We start from the raw sequence: 17516 nt of genomic DNA on the forward strand, positions 1-17516 counted from the left end.
TAGCATGGCAAGTGTCTTTACCCGCTGAGCCTTCTCTCTAGTCTCCTTTTCCCCTTTTCATTCAGTGTAGCACTCTAGCCTGTGGGTTGGAAGGGGGATCTACATGCATACTTTCAGGTAGATATTCCCTCCTCAGTTAAATTTCTGTGCAAACACCATCACATCCAGAGGTGGTTCCAAATGACTGAAGAGCGATAGTGAAGGAATGCACTCAGGGAACACAGAGGAGATGTCTACCTGAGAACCTTGTCCCAGTAGTGTAGGAGGAGGCCGCTTGCTGGTTCCTGACTGCCCAGCCCCCAAAAAATCACACAGAAACTGTGTTAATTAAATCACTGCTCAGCCCATTAGCTCTAGCTTCTTATTGGCTAACTCTTACATATTAATTTAACCCATTTCTATTAATCTGTATATCACGACGCGGTCATGGCCCATCAGCAAAGTTTCAGCACGTCTCTCTGGCGACAGCTCCATGGCTTCTCCCTGACTCTGCCTCCTTTCTCCCAGCATTCTGTTTTAGTTTTCCCTGTCTAGCTCTGTTCCCCTATAACTCTTAATTAACCAATAAAAGCAACACATAGACAGAAGGACCTTCCACACCACAGTAATGTATAACACTCCCTTTGGCCCTGAAGCCACACAGAATTAAAGACAAAGACTTTTTACATATTTAGGCATCAATGGGTCCTCACTGAATTACAGTCACTTTGCTGATTGACTTGCGCAGTATCTCAATCTGTACAGTGGTTTCGAAAGATTAGAAGATGTGTTTTGTTGATAGAAAAATTGAGCTCCAGAGAGCTTTTAGTGGCGTGGGGAGTTATTAGCTGAACTTAACTGATAGGAACTTTTTTTTCCCACCCCAGGCATGGGCCCATCCCTCTCCTCTTTGCAGAATGATGGCTTTGGGCTGAGGCTGTCTCTCTACCCCTGCTTAATAATTTGATCCACTCCTTTCTCAGGAGGCGAGCTCACCACACCCAGATGTGCCAAGTACCACAGAAGCCCTGAACACAGCCCAAAGGGAGATCCAGCGTCAGTCCACGCTGCAGCTGCTGCGAAAAGTCCTGCAGATTCCTGAGAACGAGTCGGAGCTGGCTGAGGTCTTCGCCTTGATTCATGAACTAAACAGCTCTCGACTTATCCTGTCCAACGTGAGTGAGGAGACAGTCACCATCGAGCAGACCTCTTGGTCGAATTATTATGAGTCTCCATCCACGCAGTGCCTTCTCTGTAGCAGCCCATTATTCAAGGGGGGACAAAAGTAAGCACCACCTCACCCTGCCTCTAGCTGCCCCGTCCCACTTGGCTCACGTTGCCTCTTTCTTCAGACAGCTTTACAGTTATACCTTGTGCTTTTCTTACGTTTCCTTTACCTTCTCAATTGCTAATGGTAAAATAATTAGCAATCAGGGACTGGAGAGTTTGCTCAAAGATTAAGAGCAATTTTTGCTCTTGTAAAAGACCCAGCTTCATTTCCCATCACCCGCATGGCCGCTCACAACTATCTGTAACTCTAGTTCCAAAGGATCTGATGCCCTTTTCTCCATGGGCACCAGACAGCACACACATGGTGTACATACATACATGCAGGCAAACCATACCACTTACAAATAAATAAATAATTTTTTTTAACTTTTTTTTTTCTTGAATTGGCAGTTTTAGAGATGCCTAAAACTTGTTGTCACCAGCCTAGGATTTAGATTATGTCTGGCCTGCCCAGTGCAGCTTTGGAGTTTTCAGCCATATAACAACTTGAGAGTCAGATCACCTTGTAAGTACAATTTCACAGCCCAGATCCCAATGAAATGGAGACGTTCAGCTAGACAGTCTTGGAAATACAGCTCCAGCACCTTTTGTTGGTTGCAGTAAAGTCTGGAGAATTTTGCTTCTGAGTACAAGCCTGTCACTTGCAGAAAGAGACTGACTTCCCTCCTGGTTTTTGTTCTGGCTTTTAGCTCTCTGGCTGGGCCTCAGGAATGCTGGCTCCTGACAGCTAACCGGCTGCAGGTGGTGACTGCTCAGGTGAAGATGTGTCTGAACCCTCATTGTTTGGCCCTGCACAGCTTCATGGACATCTACACAGGTAGGTGCTAGCCTTCTCTGTCCTTACCACCCCAGAACAAGTTTTGATATTGATTGTAGCTTTGCCCCTCTGTGCACTGCATCTATTCTTAGCAGCTTCTGAAGAAGCAGTCTTTTTCCTGATTACCTCAGCCCCAGTCAGTTTCCTCAGGTGAGACCCTTCTCTGGAGTCCTTAGTTTAAAAGTAACAACTCTGAACATACGTTTAATCGCAGCACTTATGAGGCAGGCAGGTGGAGCTCTGTGAGTTTGGGTCCAGCCTGGTCACATAGTGAGTACTTGGCCAGCCAGGCCTACGTAACAAGACCCTGTCTCAAAACAAAGCCCAAATCTTAGTTGTAGAAAGGCCGGTCAATGCAGACAAGTTTAAAAGATGGCAGTGTTCCCGCCTCTCTGATCCTCAGACCCATTCATTGTCTACAGAACATCAGGAGCTAGAGAACATTCTAGGTTTTCTTTGAACAGAGGTGGAGCGGGCTGGGTATTGTGGAACATGCTACTGTAATTTAGCACCACACCGTCGTCATCTCTACCAGCAAGTAGAGAAGCAACCATTTAATAAAGATGTTTGTATTCCACTTTATAGTCTTGCTTATAATTAAATAATTTGTGTGCCTTTCTTTCTTTTGGGCAAATTCTCAAAAGTGGAAATTCTGTATTTTTACTCTCCCCTTTATTCAGCACTATTAAACCATACACAGCTTTTCTCTTCCCTTTTCGAAACTTGCCTTCTCTGGTGCTTTGGGCTTCCTTACTCTCTGCCTAAAGCTCTCCTCCACATACAGTTGCTTATCCGACTTGTAGTTGGCCAACCTCCACGTCAGTTTACACGGGCTTGGCTTTTCCCTCTTCTTCAGTCTCTGTGGGCAGCTCTGAGATTTACAGCTTCCTGCCCTGATGTTTTTCTTTAAACACACAATTAAAACTGTTTTTGAACCTCAAAGACACAACAAAACCCATGTACCAATTGTGAGAGTGTGAATACTGAATTGACATGTAAAATTTGTGCTGAAGATTAAGATGTAGTTGCTTTTTGTCTAGACAAGGTTTCTCTGTAGTTTTGGAGCCTGTCCTGGAACTGGCTCTTGTAGACCAGGTTGCACTCAAACTCAAAGAGATCCACCTGCCTCTGCCTCCCTAGTGCTGGGATTAAAGGCATGCGCCACCACCACCTTGTGAAGTCTTACATTGTCAGTTAGCACTTAATATTATTTTGTGTCCCAAACTTAAAGTGCCCATTTTTCTCCAGTGTAATCTATGTAGGCCAGTGCTCAGGATTGTATATATTTTAAGTAAAATTCTTTAAATTTGCATAGAGTGCCCAGCATTTGAAAGGCAAAAGCAGAGAGATCTCTGTGAGTTTGAGGACAACCAGAGCCACATGGAGAAAACCTGTCTTGAAAAAGAAGAAGAAAAGAGAAGTTACATAGAGTAACTGTTCTTTGTTGGTATTCTGTGAGTTTCCTCTTAGACATGCACTGAGTCCTGAAACAGTCAAGCCTCTTGTTTTGTTCCTTTATAGTTGAACTCACTTCATTTGGTAGTGTTATGACCAAGTTTCTGGTCCCCAAATGAATTCATGGAGCTGGATTTCCGATGCAAATTACATGAGGGTTTTTTATTCAAGCTCAAGTTTGGGCCAACACTTTTCCAGCATCCCAGCATGGTGGGTGCAGGAAGTGTAAAGAAAAAAAAGTAGAATTTTTTAAAGGGGAAATGCCATAATCAGGGGAGTTTGTGTCCTTTCATCTTGGGATTAGGTAAGAAGGGCATAGGATAAGGTAGTTTCTGAAACCATTGGTCAGTTTTTGGGCACAAAAACCTAACAAAGAGCCATTAATAACTGACAAGGTATCTTCAAGGACAGGATGCCTCCTAGGAACATCTGGACCTCATTAAATTTTATGGCCCTGCTCCTTATCTCCTTAATTGACTATTTTTACAGTATCTATTTATATTTCTGCTGTCGCAGCACATTTCTGGAGCTGAGATATCCCATACCCCAGCTCATTATATGGCTTAAGATGAAGCCCCTCTTTAAAATGGAGTCTGTGAAGTCAGGTTCTCACAATAGCTGCTTCATTCTCATCCTCGCAGCTCCTCTACCAAAAAATGCTGTGTAAACACAATGATAGTGTGTGGTCCTCTGGCCTGTTTTCCGGGCTTTATTGTGCATTAGTGCATGTCTTTTTCATCAGTGACTGGTCTTCTCTGTGTGGATGTGCTAGTCTGTCCATTCACCTACTGAGCGATGTTAGAATGTCTTCCAGTCACGAATAGAGCTGCTCCAAGCCTTCATTTACAGGATTGTTTGTGAGCAGATGTTTTCACTTCTTCTAAGTGACTACATGATGATTCAAATGGTAAGTGTATGTTTAGTTTTATAATTGATTGCCAAACCATTTCCAAAAAGGCTTTATCATTTTGCATTCTTTCCATTAGTGTGTGAGAATGTTTTCCTGAGGTGGTGTTTTTAGCCATCCTAATTGGTGTATGCAATGATATTGCATTATAGTTCTCCAGTGACCAGTGGTGGATGCGTGTTTGAAGAAGTATTTATTTTTAGCCTTTCTCTGTGTTTTAGTGTATGCCGTGGTGCACATGGGGAAGCCAGAGGACAGCCTCGGGTGTCAGTCCTCACTTTCTGCCTTGTTTGAGACATTCTCTTGTTGGCTGCTGCCTCGGACAGGCTGGTTGGTCCAGGAATTCCCAGGAATTCTCTCTGCCTCCCATCTGGGAGTGCCGAGGCTACAGATACACTGCCATACCACCTTTTCCTGGGTTGTGGGGATCCAGACTCAGGTCCTAACTCTTGCATAGTATATACTTTACCCACTGAGACATCTTTCCAGTCCTTAATGTCTTTCTAGCCTAAGATCTGTTATGTGGGTTAGGGTGGCTGGCTCACAAGCCTCAGGATCTGCCAGTTTCTGCTTCTCCTGGGATAACGAATGTGTAATACCATGCCCGACTTCCTGTTAATCTACAAACGGGTTCTAAGGATTTAACCCAGAACAGATAGTCACTTTATTGACTGAGCTGTCTTCCCAGCCCATATGATCCATATCTGTTTAACTGTAGATTTTATGTATTTATTTTTATGCCGTGTGTATATATGAATGCCTGCATAAATGTATGTGCCCCTTATGGGTACTGGTATCAACGGAGGCCAGAGAGCATTGGATCCCCTGAAACTGAAGTTATATAAGGCGGTTGTGAGCTATAACATAGGTGCTGGGAACTAAACCCAGGTCCTCTGCAAGGGTAGTAAATGCTCTTAACTGCTGAACCATCTCCCCAGCTCCTTATTTTAACCTTTATATAAAGCGTAAGGTTCAGATTTATTTGTTGGCTATAAATGTCCATTATTGAGAAACCCTGTCTCGAAAAACCAAAAAAAAAACCAAAAAACAAATAAATGTCCATTATCCCATTACTGAAAATCCCTAGCCTATGTACGTGAGACTGCTTTGAGACATTAGATTGTTTCATTGTTTATCTTTGCCAATATGTACTGCCTTCTGTTGTTGTTTTGTCTTTCTCATTTTTGTGACAGCCCTAGAGGTCATGGAATTTGCTATGTAGAACAGGTTGACCTCTAACTTAAAAGAGAGCTAGCTGTCTGCCTCTGCTTGGATTAAGGGCTCATACTGATTTTTTTTTTCATTCATCAAGAGAATAGAGTTTTTTTACATGACTTTAAGGAGAGTAGGAGAGTGTTACTCTATTGTGAATTATATTTGTGAATTTGCTATGTAGAACAGGTTAGCCTCAAACTTACAGAGATCTATCTGCCTCTGGTTTCCGTTTTTCTTGACTTTTTTGCAAGTTTTCTCTGTTTATGGTCTTTTAAGTTTGTGTGTGATGATTTGGGGGACAAAAAAGGTTTTATTTTTTTGTTTTCTCTTTTTAATTTTCGAATGGCTAGAGCTTTGGTATTATGTTCTCAGCCTTTGCTGTAACACCTAGAAAGGCCCGGGAGTGCACATTCCAGAATTTGTTTTTGTCATGGTGATGCTTATGTTGTATAAATGAAAAAAACCTTTCATTTTACTGGTCTGGACTGCACTTCAATTCACCTTACTTTTTATCCCCAGGGTGAGCTTAGAGCCTGTGCTAGACCCACCACATCCCTGCGCTGAGAGGTCCCTGACATCCATGGTGCAGCTGTGTGAGAGAGGGAAGAGTGGCACCTCTGGGCCTGAGACAGAGATAGAGATAGAGAAAGGCTTCTTGTTTAAATTAAGATTTAAAAAAAAAATGCTATAAATAGTGTTTCATTCAACAGTGGCTTATAGACAACTTCAGAACACTTAGGTCTGCTTCCCTGTTGTAAAATGTGTTGTTCCGTTTTAGGACTATACTGTGACTTACTCACCTGTAGTCAACATTGTTTGCACTGTTAATGCTATAGTAGTAATCCCTTTGCCTGTTTTCAATCTGCAGGTCTTTTTAACGTGGGGAATAAGTTGCTAGTAAGCCTGGATTTACTTTTTGCAATTCGGAACCAGATTAAGTTGGGAGAGGACCCCAGAATGTCTGTCAGTGTTGTGCTGAAGTCTGTGCAGGAACAGACAGGTAAGGTCTTTCCAGGTTCAGTCCTGAGCACTGAATTGAATTTTAGTGATAGACTTCAATTGGAATGAGAGTCTGGTATTTTGGAAAGGAGATATTTCTGATTTTCTAATAATATATTCTTCCTTCAGAATTTTATAAACTGACTTTGGAAAACTGTTGTAATAAGAGCGGCAAGGCTGTGTCCCCGGCACCCAGCCGCCCGCATGGCTAGCTTATGCTCCAAAATAATTACATGGAAACTGTATTCTTTTAAACGCTGCTTGGCCCATTAGCTCCAGCCTCTTATTGGCTAGCTCTTACATATTGATCTAACCCATTTCTAATATTCTGTGTAGCACCACGAGCTGGATTACCAGGAAAGATCTTAACCTGCGTCAGTCTGGAATGGGAGAATCATGGCAACTCCCTGACTCAGCTTCTTTCTCCCAACATTCTGTTCTGTTTACTCCACCTACCTAAGGGTTGGCCTATCAAATGGGCCTAGGCAGTTTCTTTATTAATTAACCAATGAAAGCAACAGATTAATACAAGACCCACCTCCATCAGAAAACGCTTTATGCATCAGGGCCTTTAGCAAGAAATTACAACTGACTTTTTGAATCATATCCTTAAGTCATATGTGGATTTGGCTTAATGGTATATTAGTTGGGCTCATTCTAAGTACAGAGCTCCTTGATGTCTTCCAGTTCCAAGGCTCGTGTGGAGACCCGGGTTTAGGGATCTGGGTCTTTGCTACCTAGAAATTCTTTGCCTGTGTGCTTTCCTTCTGCTTGTTCTTAGCCTGTCCCATTTCTACAGGCTTCAGTTCTGTGCTTTGTCTGCTGTAGTGAGACAGACAGCCATGTAGGCTTGTGTTTGAGACTTGACTCTGCCACGTAGTGGCAGTGTGATTTTGAGCAACTTGTTCTGATTGCCTGACCATAAAAGAAGACAGTAATAGCTCCTGACTCATAAAAAATTAAAACCATGTAAGAATTAGTCTAAGTAGTATATTCAAAACCTTCGGACTAACATCTATTACCTAAGAGGTATCAGTTCAAAGCAACTGTCCTTTGCTTGGAGCTGCCACCAGAACACTTGCAGATTGCTGTTCTTGCTGTCTTTTGGCTTACCTGATGCTTTTAGGGTCTTTTTCGTGACCTCTTGCTGTCCTTCCAGAGAAGACACTGACCTCAGAGGAGCTGAGCCAGCTGCAGGAGCTGTTGTGCAATGGCTATTGGGCTTTTGAGTGTCTCACTGTTCGTGACTACAATGATATGATCTGTGGGATCTGCGGTGTGGCCCCCAAAGTAGAAATGGCTCGTAGGAATGAAGAGAATGTGCTGGCACTGAAGAGTGTGGAGGTAAGTCCCTCTCAGCCACCATAGCCACTTTCAGAACTGTCCTGTCATTTGGGCAGCTTCCCTCCTGCATGCTGTTCCCAAGAATACATGGCTCCAGTCCTGTGTAGGTGAGGCCAGTGGCTTTTTCCTCCTACAGCCAGTATTTCATTTGAAAATGGTCAGAAGGAAACAGGATTGGTTGGTTTGTTTTCCTTTTTTATTCTCTCTCCCCACCCCCTTTCTTTTAGTGATGCTGGAGATCAAACCCAGAGTCTCCTGTATGCTAGCCAAACACACCCCAGTGCTTGTTTGTTTCCTTTACCTAAGAATTGAACTGGGAACTATGTGCATATTAAGCATGCGCTCTGTAGCTGAGCTACACCCCTAGCCCTTACAGGCACTCTTTAGGCTTCTTAGAAAGTAGTTTAAAAATGATCCCCAAAACTTCTGTCTTCATGGAACCCTTATTAGCTGCTTTGGGAAAGATGGATAGGAAAGAGATTGTTTCCAGTAGTGATGGAACAGGATGGTGAGAAAGGGTTTCTCTTTGTAGAGGGTAGTCAGGGGAGGTCTCTGACAAATGACATGAACAGAGCTGTAGAAACAAGGAGATGTTTTACTGTTTGGTCCAGAGCATACTGTGGTGTGAGAGGGAGTGAGGGTGTATCCTGGCTGTCAGGTTCTTGGTCTCCCCAAAGCCCTGCTTTCCTGGTACATAATAAAGGGTGCACACTGTATTGTTCCTAATCTGTAGCTCATAAATTTTGCCCTATTTTTATCTCTATTTTGTTTTCTTTCTTTGCCTTTTTTATCTTGACCACTTTATCTTGTAGTTTACCTGGCCAGAATTCTTGGGCTCCAGTGAAGTAAACGTGGAGGACTTTTGGACTACCATGGAGACAGAGGTGATTGAGCAGGTTGCCTTCCCCACAAGCATCCCAATCACCAAATTCGACGCCTCTGTTATCGCTCCCTTTTTCCCACCACTCATGAGAGGAACTGTGGTCGTCAACACTGAAAAAGACAAAAATCTGGATGTGCAGCCAGTACCTGGTAAGACCACTTGGTTTCTCTTTGTTAAGAGGATGGCTCGGTCAGAAGTCTTGAACATGGGCCATGGCCAGAAAGAGCAGTGGCAGAGTGCCAGGCCCAGCTCAGGGACTGTGTCTTCAGTACAAATCTCTGACTGGGCATAGTAGTAAAACCTTTTAATTCTACCACTTGGAAAGCAGAGGCAGTTGGATCTCTGTGAGTTCAAGGCCAGCCAGCCAGGACAACAAAATGAACTCTGTCTCTAAAAAGGAAAGTTACATTTTGCGTTATAACCCAAAGTGATATCCACACTCTGGTACATGTCACATCTATAGTTAGAAACTTGCAAAGAACAGTCATTTTCCTATGCCGAGTATAATGCACCTTATTTTTGTTTTAATTATTAAAAGCCTAGAAATGAAGTACTAAGTTTGCCAGTGCTCTGTGTGATACACTGGTTACAAATATTGTTTCTTTTTTTGGCTTTTTTTTATTGATATTTATTGAGCTCTGCATTTTTCTCTGCTCTCCTTCCTGCCTCTCCACTCCCACTTCAACCCTCCCCCCAAGGTCCCCATGCTCCCAATTTACTCAGGAGATCTTGTCTTTTTCTACTTTCTACTTCCCATGTAGATTAGATCTATGTGAGTCTCTCTTAGTGTCCTCATTTTTGTCTAAGTTCTCTGGGATTGTGGTTTGTAGGCTGGTTTTCTTTGCTTTATGTTTAAAAAACACCTATGAGTGAATACGTGTGATAATTGTCTTTCTGTGTCTGGTTACCTCACTCAAAATAATGTTTGCTAGCTCCATCGGTTTTCCTGCAAAATTCAAGCTGTTGTTATCTTTCTTTCTGCTGTGTAGTACTCCATTGTGTAAATGTACCACATTTTCCTTATCCATTCTTCAGTCGAGGGGCATTCAGGTTGTTTTCAGGTTCTGGCTATGAACATAGTTGAACACATGCCGTTGTGGCATGATTGAGCATCCTTTGGATATATACCCAAAAGTGGTATTACTGGGGCTGGATAGATGGCTCAGCGATTAAGAGCACTGGCTGCTGCTCTCCCAGAGGTCCTGAGTTCAATTCCCAGCAACCACATGAGGGCTCACAACCATCTGTAGTGAGATCTGGTGCCCTCTTCTGACCTGCAGATGTAAATGTAGACAGAACACTGTATACATAATAAATAAATAAATTAATCTTTTTTTTTTTTTTGAGTAGTATTACTGGGTCTTGAGGAAGGTTGTTTCCTAATTTTCTGAGAAATCACCATACTGACATTCAAAGGGGTTGTACAAGCTTGCACTCCTACCAGCAATGCAGAAGTGTTCCCTTTACCCCACAACCTTTCCAGCATAAGTTGTCATCAGTGTTTTTGATCGTGGCCATTCTTACAAGTGTAAGATGGAATTTCAGAGTTGTTTTGATTTGCATTTCTCTGATGACTTAAGGATATTGAACATTTCCTTAAGTGTCTTTCAGCCATTTTAGATTCCTCTGTTGAGAGTTTTCTGTTTAGGTCTGTACTCCATTTTCTTATTGGATTATGTGATCTTTTGATGTCCAATTTCTTGAGTTCTTTGTATATTTTGGAGATCAGACCTCTTAGTGAAGATCTTTTCCCATTCTGTAGGCTGTTGTTTTGTCTTGTTGACTGTGTCCTTTGTTTTGCAGAAGCTTTTCAGTTTCAGGAGGTCCCATTAATTATTTCTCTCAGTGTCTGTGCTGCTGGAGTTATATAGGAAGTGGTTCCCTGTGCCAATGCATTCAAGTGTACTTCCCACTTTCTCTTCTATTAGGTTCAGTGTGGCTGGCTTTATGTTGAGGTCTTTGATCCATTTAGACTTGAGTTTTGTGCATAGTGATAGATATGGGTCTATTTTTATTCTTCTACATGTTGATATCCAGTTATGCCAGTACCACTTGTTAAATATGCTTTATTTTTTCCATTTGATATTTTTTGCTTCCTTGTCAAAAATCAGGTGTTCAAAGATGTGTGGATTGATTTCCGGATCTTCTATTTGGTTCCATTGGTCCTCCTGTCTGTTTTCTATGCCAATACTGGGCTGTTTTCAGTACTGTAGCTCTGTAGTAGAGTTTGAAGTCAGGGATTGTGATGCCTCCAGAAGTTCTTTTATTGCCCAGGATTGTTTTGGCTATCCTGGGTTTTTTGCTTTTCCATATGAAGTTAAGTACCACTCTTTCGAAGTCTTTGAAGAATTTTGCTGGGATTTTGATGGGGCAAATATTGTTTCTTAACATTAGCTACTTCCTCCCTTCAGCTGCTTTGTCTCTGAGCTCTGCTCTCTTTAGGCTAGGCTAGGTCAGGAGTATAGTATATAAAGAGCTTTTTTTTTTTTGATTTTCGAGACAGAGTTTCTCCGTAGCTTTTTGGTTCCTGTCCTGGAACTAGCTCTTGTAGACCGGGCTGGCCTCGAACTCCCAGAGGTCCGCCTGCTTCTGCCTCCCGAGTGCTGGGATTAAAGGCATGCGCCACCACCGCCCGGCATAAAGAGCATTTTTTAAATGACAGCTATTGCCTGGGCCTCGGTGGTTAAGAACACTTGTTGCTCTTACAGAGGAAACCCTCATGGTTACTCATAATTATTGGAAACTCCAGTTCCAAGGGATCTTATGCCCTTTCTGACCTCTGTTAGCACCAGGCATGTACATGGTTCACATATGTACATGCATATGATGTGGGATTCCCCTCTGTATGCTGTGAATATCATTGGTTAATAAAGAAACTTGCTTTGGGCGTATAGCAGAGCTATAGGGGAACAGAGCTAGGTGGGAAAAAACTAAACAGAATGCTGGGAGAAAGAATGGCAGAGTCAGAGAGATGCCATGTAGCCCCACCAGAGACAGACACTGGAACTTTAGCCAGTAAGCCAAAGCCACGTGGCGATACACAGATTAATAAAAGTGGGTTAAATATGTAAGAGTCAGCCAATAAGAAGCTAGAGCTAATGGGCCAAGCAGTGATTTAATTAGTATGGTTTCTGTGTGATTATTTCAGTTCAGGGCAGCTGGGACAAACTAGCATCCTTCCAACATGCATGCACTCACAGGTAGAATAAATTTAAAGTAATAGCTCTTGTTCCTCTTGTTGCATATGAAGCATCTGTGCTCTTGGTTCTGAAAACAGTTATTTGTGGGTTAAAAGGTGACTTTATTTCAGGGGCTTTTTCTGTTGTCAGATATAGGTATTTCAGGGGCGTGGTCCAGTTCTGAGAGCCTTCAAACAGCAGTGAAACTGTAGATCTGCCTATTACCCCACCTCTCCCAGCACCATGGTATCAGGTGACTGTCAGCAGCACCTCCCATATTATGTGTTGCAGGTAATGGCAGTGCCTTGGTGAGATTGCTGCAGGAGGGTACCTGCAAGCTCGAGGAACTTAGCTCCTATGGTGGGGAGGAACTACAGCACCTACTGGAGCAGTGTGGCATCCCATTTGGCCCGGAAGACTCCAGGGTGAGTGTCGGGAGCAGCTGTGGAGACCGGCTTTGGAAGCAGGAAGGATAATCTTTTTTCTGTACAAGTGATAAAGCCCATATCATTGGGCCCCTGTGCTGGGCATTGGGCTCTAGAAGTGAAGAAACCAAAGAAATAGCGGGAGCTAGATGGTGGCATGTATGTGATGCCTAGACTAGACTTAGGTGATTTTAAATTTGATTAACCTCATTTACAAAATCAAAACAACTGGAAATTTACAAGGCTCTTGTAAAGAACATTTCACACAGAGACTGGTTTTAGGCTCAAAAATGACTGTCGTTAACGTAGATTGTATGCTGTGTATAGATTTAGCAGTACCTTACTCGCTTTCTGTGCTATTGAAAATATGCTTTTTTAAATTCAGATTCCTAGCCGGGCGGTGGTGGCGCACGCCTTTAATCCCAGAACTCGGGAGGCAGAGGCAGGTGGATCTCTGTGAGTTCGAGACCAGCCTGGTCTACAAGAGCTAGTTCCAGGACAGGCTCCAAAACCACAGAGAAACCCTGTCTCAAAAAAAAAAGAAAGAAAAAAAAAACACACACACAACTAGATTCCTATGGTTCCTCCTCTTTTAATGTTTCTCTGACAAGATAGGCTGACAGCTTCCTGTGTCTTCCTGAAGCTTACCTGTACTTAGAGGAGGGGTTGCCGAGGTTCTAAGACCTAGCAGCAGATCCCTGTGCTTTGGGTTTGGAGAGATGTTTGATACTGAGCCTTAGCATTTGTGCCTGAGCTTTAGTCTTTTCCTTCTCTCCAGGATCAGCTCTGCTTCTCCTTATTGGCCCTCTACGAATCTGTACAGAATGGAGCCAGAGCTAGACCGCCCCCCACTCACTTCACAGGGGGTAAAATCTACAAAGTGTGCCCCCATCAGGTAAGAAAGGAGCACGAATGAAGCATGGTTTGAGTTTGCTAATATTGAACTGCCTACAGAGAATCCAGCTTATCCCTTTGGGACTAAGACACCCAGGGAATAATTGCCATTTGGGGGGCTGGAGAGGGAGCTTGGATCATTCAGTAATATATATTAAACATCCTATTACGTGCTGGCCCTGAGTTGCCCAGTTGTACAGTGATAAAAGACAGAGATATAGTTCTTCTTTAGTTGACCTCCGATTGTCATGGAGAAAGAAAGTTACCACAGCTTGTGATGCTAGCTCTGGAGGGACTGGAGAACTAAGGTAGAAAGTGGGGGTGCACCTGCAGTCTCGAGGCAGCCAGCGAAGGCCAGGTCCTGGGGAGAAAGGAAGAGCCCAGAGGAGAGCCAGAGAAGTGACTCCTGTGACATTATTCTGAACATGGTCAGAGGCCTTTAGGATAGTGTTGAACAGGAAATAGGGCAGTGAAATCATTCCAGATGCCCTAGAAGGAGATGGCTAGGGTAGATAGAAAAGGCTACAGGATAGGTCATGTATGGCAGAATTGGCCTGGGAAGATACCAGAATGGAAAACCCAGGACTAAGTGGGCATTGTCAACAGATTCAGTTCATAATGACATGAGCGTCAGGCTGAACTGGCCATAAAAGGAGGGTGAAGCAGCCAAGCACTGAACAAAGCTGGGGGAAGGGACTTTGAAGCTTGGTCTCTGGCAGATGAACACTGCTGAGGGAGTGTGTTCAAATGTGCCCATCGTCATCTTCTGAGAAGGGATTCGAGTGCTTTGTTGGGACTATGGCAGGGAACACTTCATGTGGACATGACTGAGAAGTGAGTGTGAAGGCAGAGTTCTCCAGGATGCTCAGATCTGCGCAGCACAGGAGTGACTGGGAAGTGTTGGTGGACGTGCTTACTCGGCTCCAGCAAAGGCTGTTGTTTGGGCAGCCTGTTGAGGTCTAATGGGAATCTTGCTCCGAATACTAGTGGCTCAGTCCAGTGGCCCTAAGCCTTGTGTGTTTACATTGCCAGGATAGTTGGTAGGGTGATATGGATGGTGCAGGGTTTAGAGATGTTCTGAGGCACCTTTCAGCCTAACCTAAGTCCTAGCTATTCTCAGGACAAGGATGAGCTGGTGACTTCCTTTAGGGATAGAACTAGGAGGGGAGGGTCAACATAGTGACTCAGTGGCTAAAGGTGCTTGCTAGGCAAACCCACCAACCTGAGTTCACCTCCGAATCCATTGTGGAAGGAGAGAACCAACTGAGCTGTCCTCAGACTCGCTATGTGTGCTGTGGCATTCACAAGCCTGCATTCACAATAGTAATCCTTTTTGGGAGGAGGAGGAGGAGGAGGAGGAGGAGGAGGAGGAGGAGGAGGAGGAGGACCACCAAATGTCATAGTCCCTGGCTTCAGTCATGAGGCTAGTCTTCCTCAAAAGAAGTGAGTGAGGGCCTACTCCAGCCCCTGCGTGCCGGCCACTTACCTCTGAACTACAACACTCGTCTCCCACAGGTGGTCTGCGGTTCCAAGTATCTTGTTCGAGGTGAAAGTGCTCGTGACCATGTGGATCTGCTTGCCTCTTCCCGCCACTGGCCACCTGTCTATGTGGTAGATATGGCCACACCAGTGGCCCTATGTGCTGACCTCTGCTACCCAGAGCTGACTAGTCAGATGTGGGGGAAAAACCAGGGCTGTTTCTCCAGCCCTACAGAGCCAGCTGTGGTGAGTCCCGTCCTAAGAGCAGGTAGAATTCCCTGGGGTACAGGAAGGCCACCCCCAGTTATCAAGAGGGCCCGCCTGGGAACTGTCTCTACCTTTCTTTCTCTCCATCAGTACTTTATCCTGATACACCAGTCAGATTTACTGACTTACCACAGTAGAGGTTACAGTGTGTCATTTAGTGTGCTTGGAGTAGTCTACACAGGCATCTTGTATGAGAAGAGCTTGCTTTCTACAGAAGCCAGGAAATTGCCTCCTTGGGGAAGGTGGGGGCACTCCTGTTGAGGTGTAGATACGGTGGTCTTAGAACTATAAGCAAAATCTAATTTTTATTTTTTTTAAGATTTTTAAGAGCGGTGGGTATGAGGTTCAGCACTCAGCACCAGTCTTCTCTGACCCCATCCTTTGATTAGAAAAGGAAACTGAGACCCAGGGAGGGGCTCGGACTTGATCTGGTCATATAGCAGGTCAGTAAGAGAGTCTTTGCATGTGTATCTTGGTGCATTGTACCAGGAGGTGGTCCCTGTGAGGGGCGTGTGCACTGTAAGGCTTGCCTTTGGCCTTGATTAGAAGATGCATTAGAGTTGATGCTATGTGAGAAGAGTCACGGGAAGTGAGTGCTTCTGCACAAATGCATTATGGGAGGTGAAAGCTTCTGGCTTGCTTTGGAGCAGACATTCTTCTCATTCTCTGGGGTTCTTGGGATCCAAGAACTTAATAGAGACCCCAAAAGTTGTCTGAAGTATCCCTCAAAGCCACTCCCTCGCATTCCTCTGGTTCCTAAATTGTCCTGAAGCAATGATGACAGCTGAAGCAATGTAGCATCTGTGCTGGGATGACCCGTTTCCTGTTCTCATTCCTATAAGAAGAAATGGAGGCACAGGGGACAGTATGCAAGGGCTCTGGGATTTAAACAAGGCTGCTGACTCCACGGCTCCTGCTCTCTCCCACAAGATTCTCCCTCAATCATTCCCTCTTAGAAAGTGTTTCTCTTCTCTCCTCTAGAGTGTGTCCTGCCCTGAACTCGACCAGCATTATTCTGTGGATGTGCCAGAGGCTGAAAATTCTGTCCAGCATCCAGTCACCAAGACTGCCACACGGCGTATTGTCCATGCAAACACGAAGCCCGATCCCAGTGATCCTAGTGCTGGCCACCATTCCTTATCACTGTGCCCTGAGTTGGCACCTTATGCCTCCATCATGGACTGCAAACTCAACAATGTCCGCCAGCGGCCCATTGCCTTTGATAATGCCACCCACTATTACCTCTACAACCGCCTCATGGACTTCCTCACCAGCCGAGAAATTGTCAACCGGCAGATCCATGACGTTGTGCAGAGCTGCCAGCCTGGCGAGGTGGTCATTCGTGATAACCTCTATCGCCTTGGAGTTGCTCAGATCAAGACAGAGGCACAGGAGGATGGGGAGGAAGAGGAGGGAGCCTCGGGGGCACAATAAGCCAGGTTGTCATGTACTGGGCCTATACCATCTCTCTCAAGCCATAATATGCCCTTGCCCAAGGCAGACCTACCAAGGGGACCTACAGCCTTGTAGGGAGGGCCTCTGACTGCTGGAACTGACCAAAGAGCTTCCATTTCATGAGCACAGTAGGGCCCTCAACCTCTGGGGCTCAGGAGAGGTGCTGGGAAACCTCTACTGGACCTGAGAGAGCATGTTAGGGGCATGGTATTTTAGGAGGATGGCCGGGAGCTGGTTGTCCAGGCCCACCATCACCCGTGGTCCCTGTACCAGGTGGGGAGGCCGTTGAACTAGGCTGTCGCATGGGGAAGAGCTCTGGCTCCAGTCATACGGGTTTCCTAGCCTGTTGCCTTTGACTAGGAGCCTTAATGGCTTCTTCATTCTTGGGGTCCCTTTGGGCTCTTCGTCCTAAAGGAGGGGTGCATTCTCTTTTCCTCTAACTCTCCCTGTTCCCACTGCTTGGGATGGCTGAGGAGTGAGGAACAGTCAGTTACAGCTCCCTGCAGGACTGTCCTCTGCCCTGGGTTTTGGGGAAGAGAATCCTTCCTCCTTTTTCTGGCCACTGCTACTGTACCCTACATCCTCCGGGCCCTTGGACCCTCACCACAGAGGGGATGTGGCCCATAGTTGTGACATAGCTGGCAAGCAGTAGGAAAACTCCCTTCTGTGAAGGGGAAGCAGATAGGGCCATAAGCAAACAGCAGCACTGGCTCAGGTGCCCGTGGTTTGCTCGGGGCCCAGGGATTGGCCGAGTGCTCTTTAATTTATTGAGAGGGTGGGATAGGTGGCTTTCCCTCTCGTTCTTCCCCAACAAGAATAAAGTTTATTAAATTATCTGATTTTGAAGAAGCAAGAGTCAGTTCAATGCTCATTGTGTCCTTTTGCTGTGGAAGCAGGCGCTTGCTATTCACTTCTCGTGAGGGGTTGA

General features: G+C 44.8%; 1 protein-coding gene across 1 annotated transcript in view; it reads left to right on the top strand.

Annotated features, from left to right (window-relative positions):
* The window catches only part of Hmgxb3 (HMG-box containing 3), a 49233-nt gene extending 31800 nt beyond the window's left edge, over window positions 1-17433 (top strand). The window contains exons 12-20 of the mRNA XM_057788301.1: window positions 963-1264; window positions 1959-2086; window positions 6532-6663; window positions 7822-8006; window positions 8819-9038; window positions 12360-12493; window positions 13272-13388; window positions 14903-15112; window positions 16115-17433. Coding sequence (XP_057644284.1) covers window positions 963-1264; window positions 1959-2086; window positions 6532-6663; window positions 7822-8006; window positions 8819-9038; window positions 12360-12493; window positions 13272-13388; window positions 14903-15112; window positions 16115-16567 — 1881 coding nt within the window. The 3' untranslated portion in view covers window positions 16568-17433. The remainder of the gene's footprint in view (window positions 1-962; window positions 1265-1958; window positions 2087-6531; window positions 6664-7821; window positions 8007-8818; window positions 9039-12359; window positions 12494-13271; window positions 13389-14902; window positions 15113-16114) is intronic.
* Window positions 17434-17516: the final 83 nt, after the last annotated feature.

This window comes from Chionomys nivalis, chromosome 14 (genome assembly GCF_950005125.1).
Source record: "Chionomys nivalis chromosome 14, mChiNiv1.1, whole genome shotgun sequence".
Taxonomy (NCBI): domain Eukaryota; kingdom Metazoa; phylum Chordata; class Mammalia; order Rodentia; family Cricetidae; genus Chionomys; species Chionomys nivalis.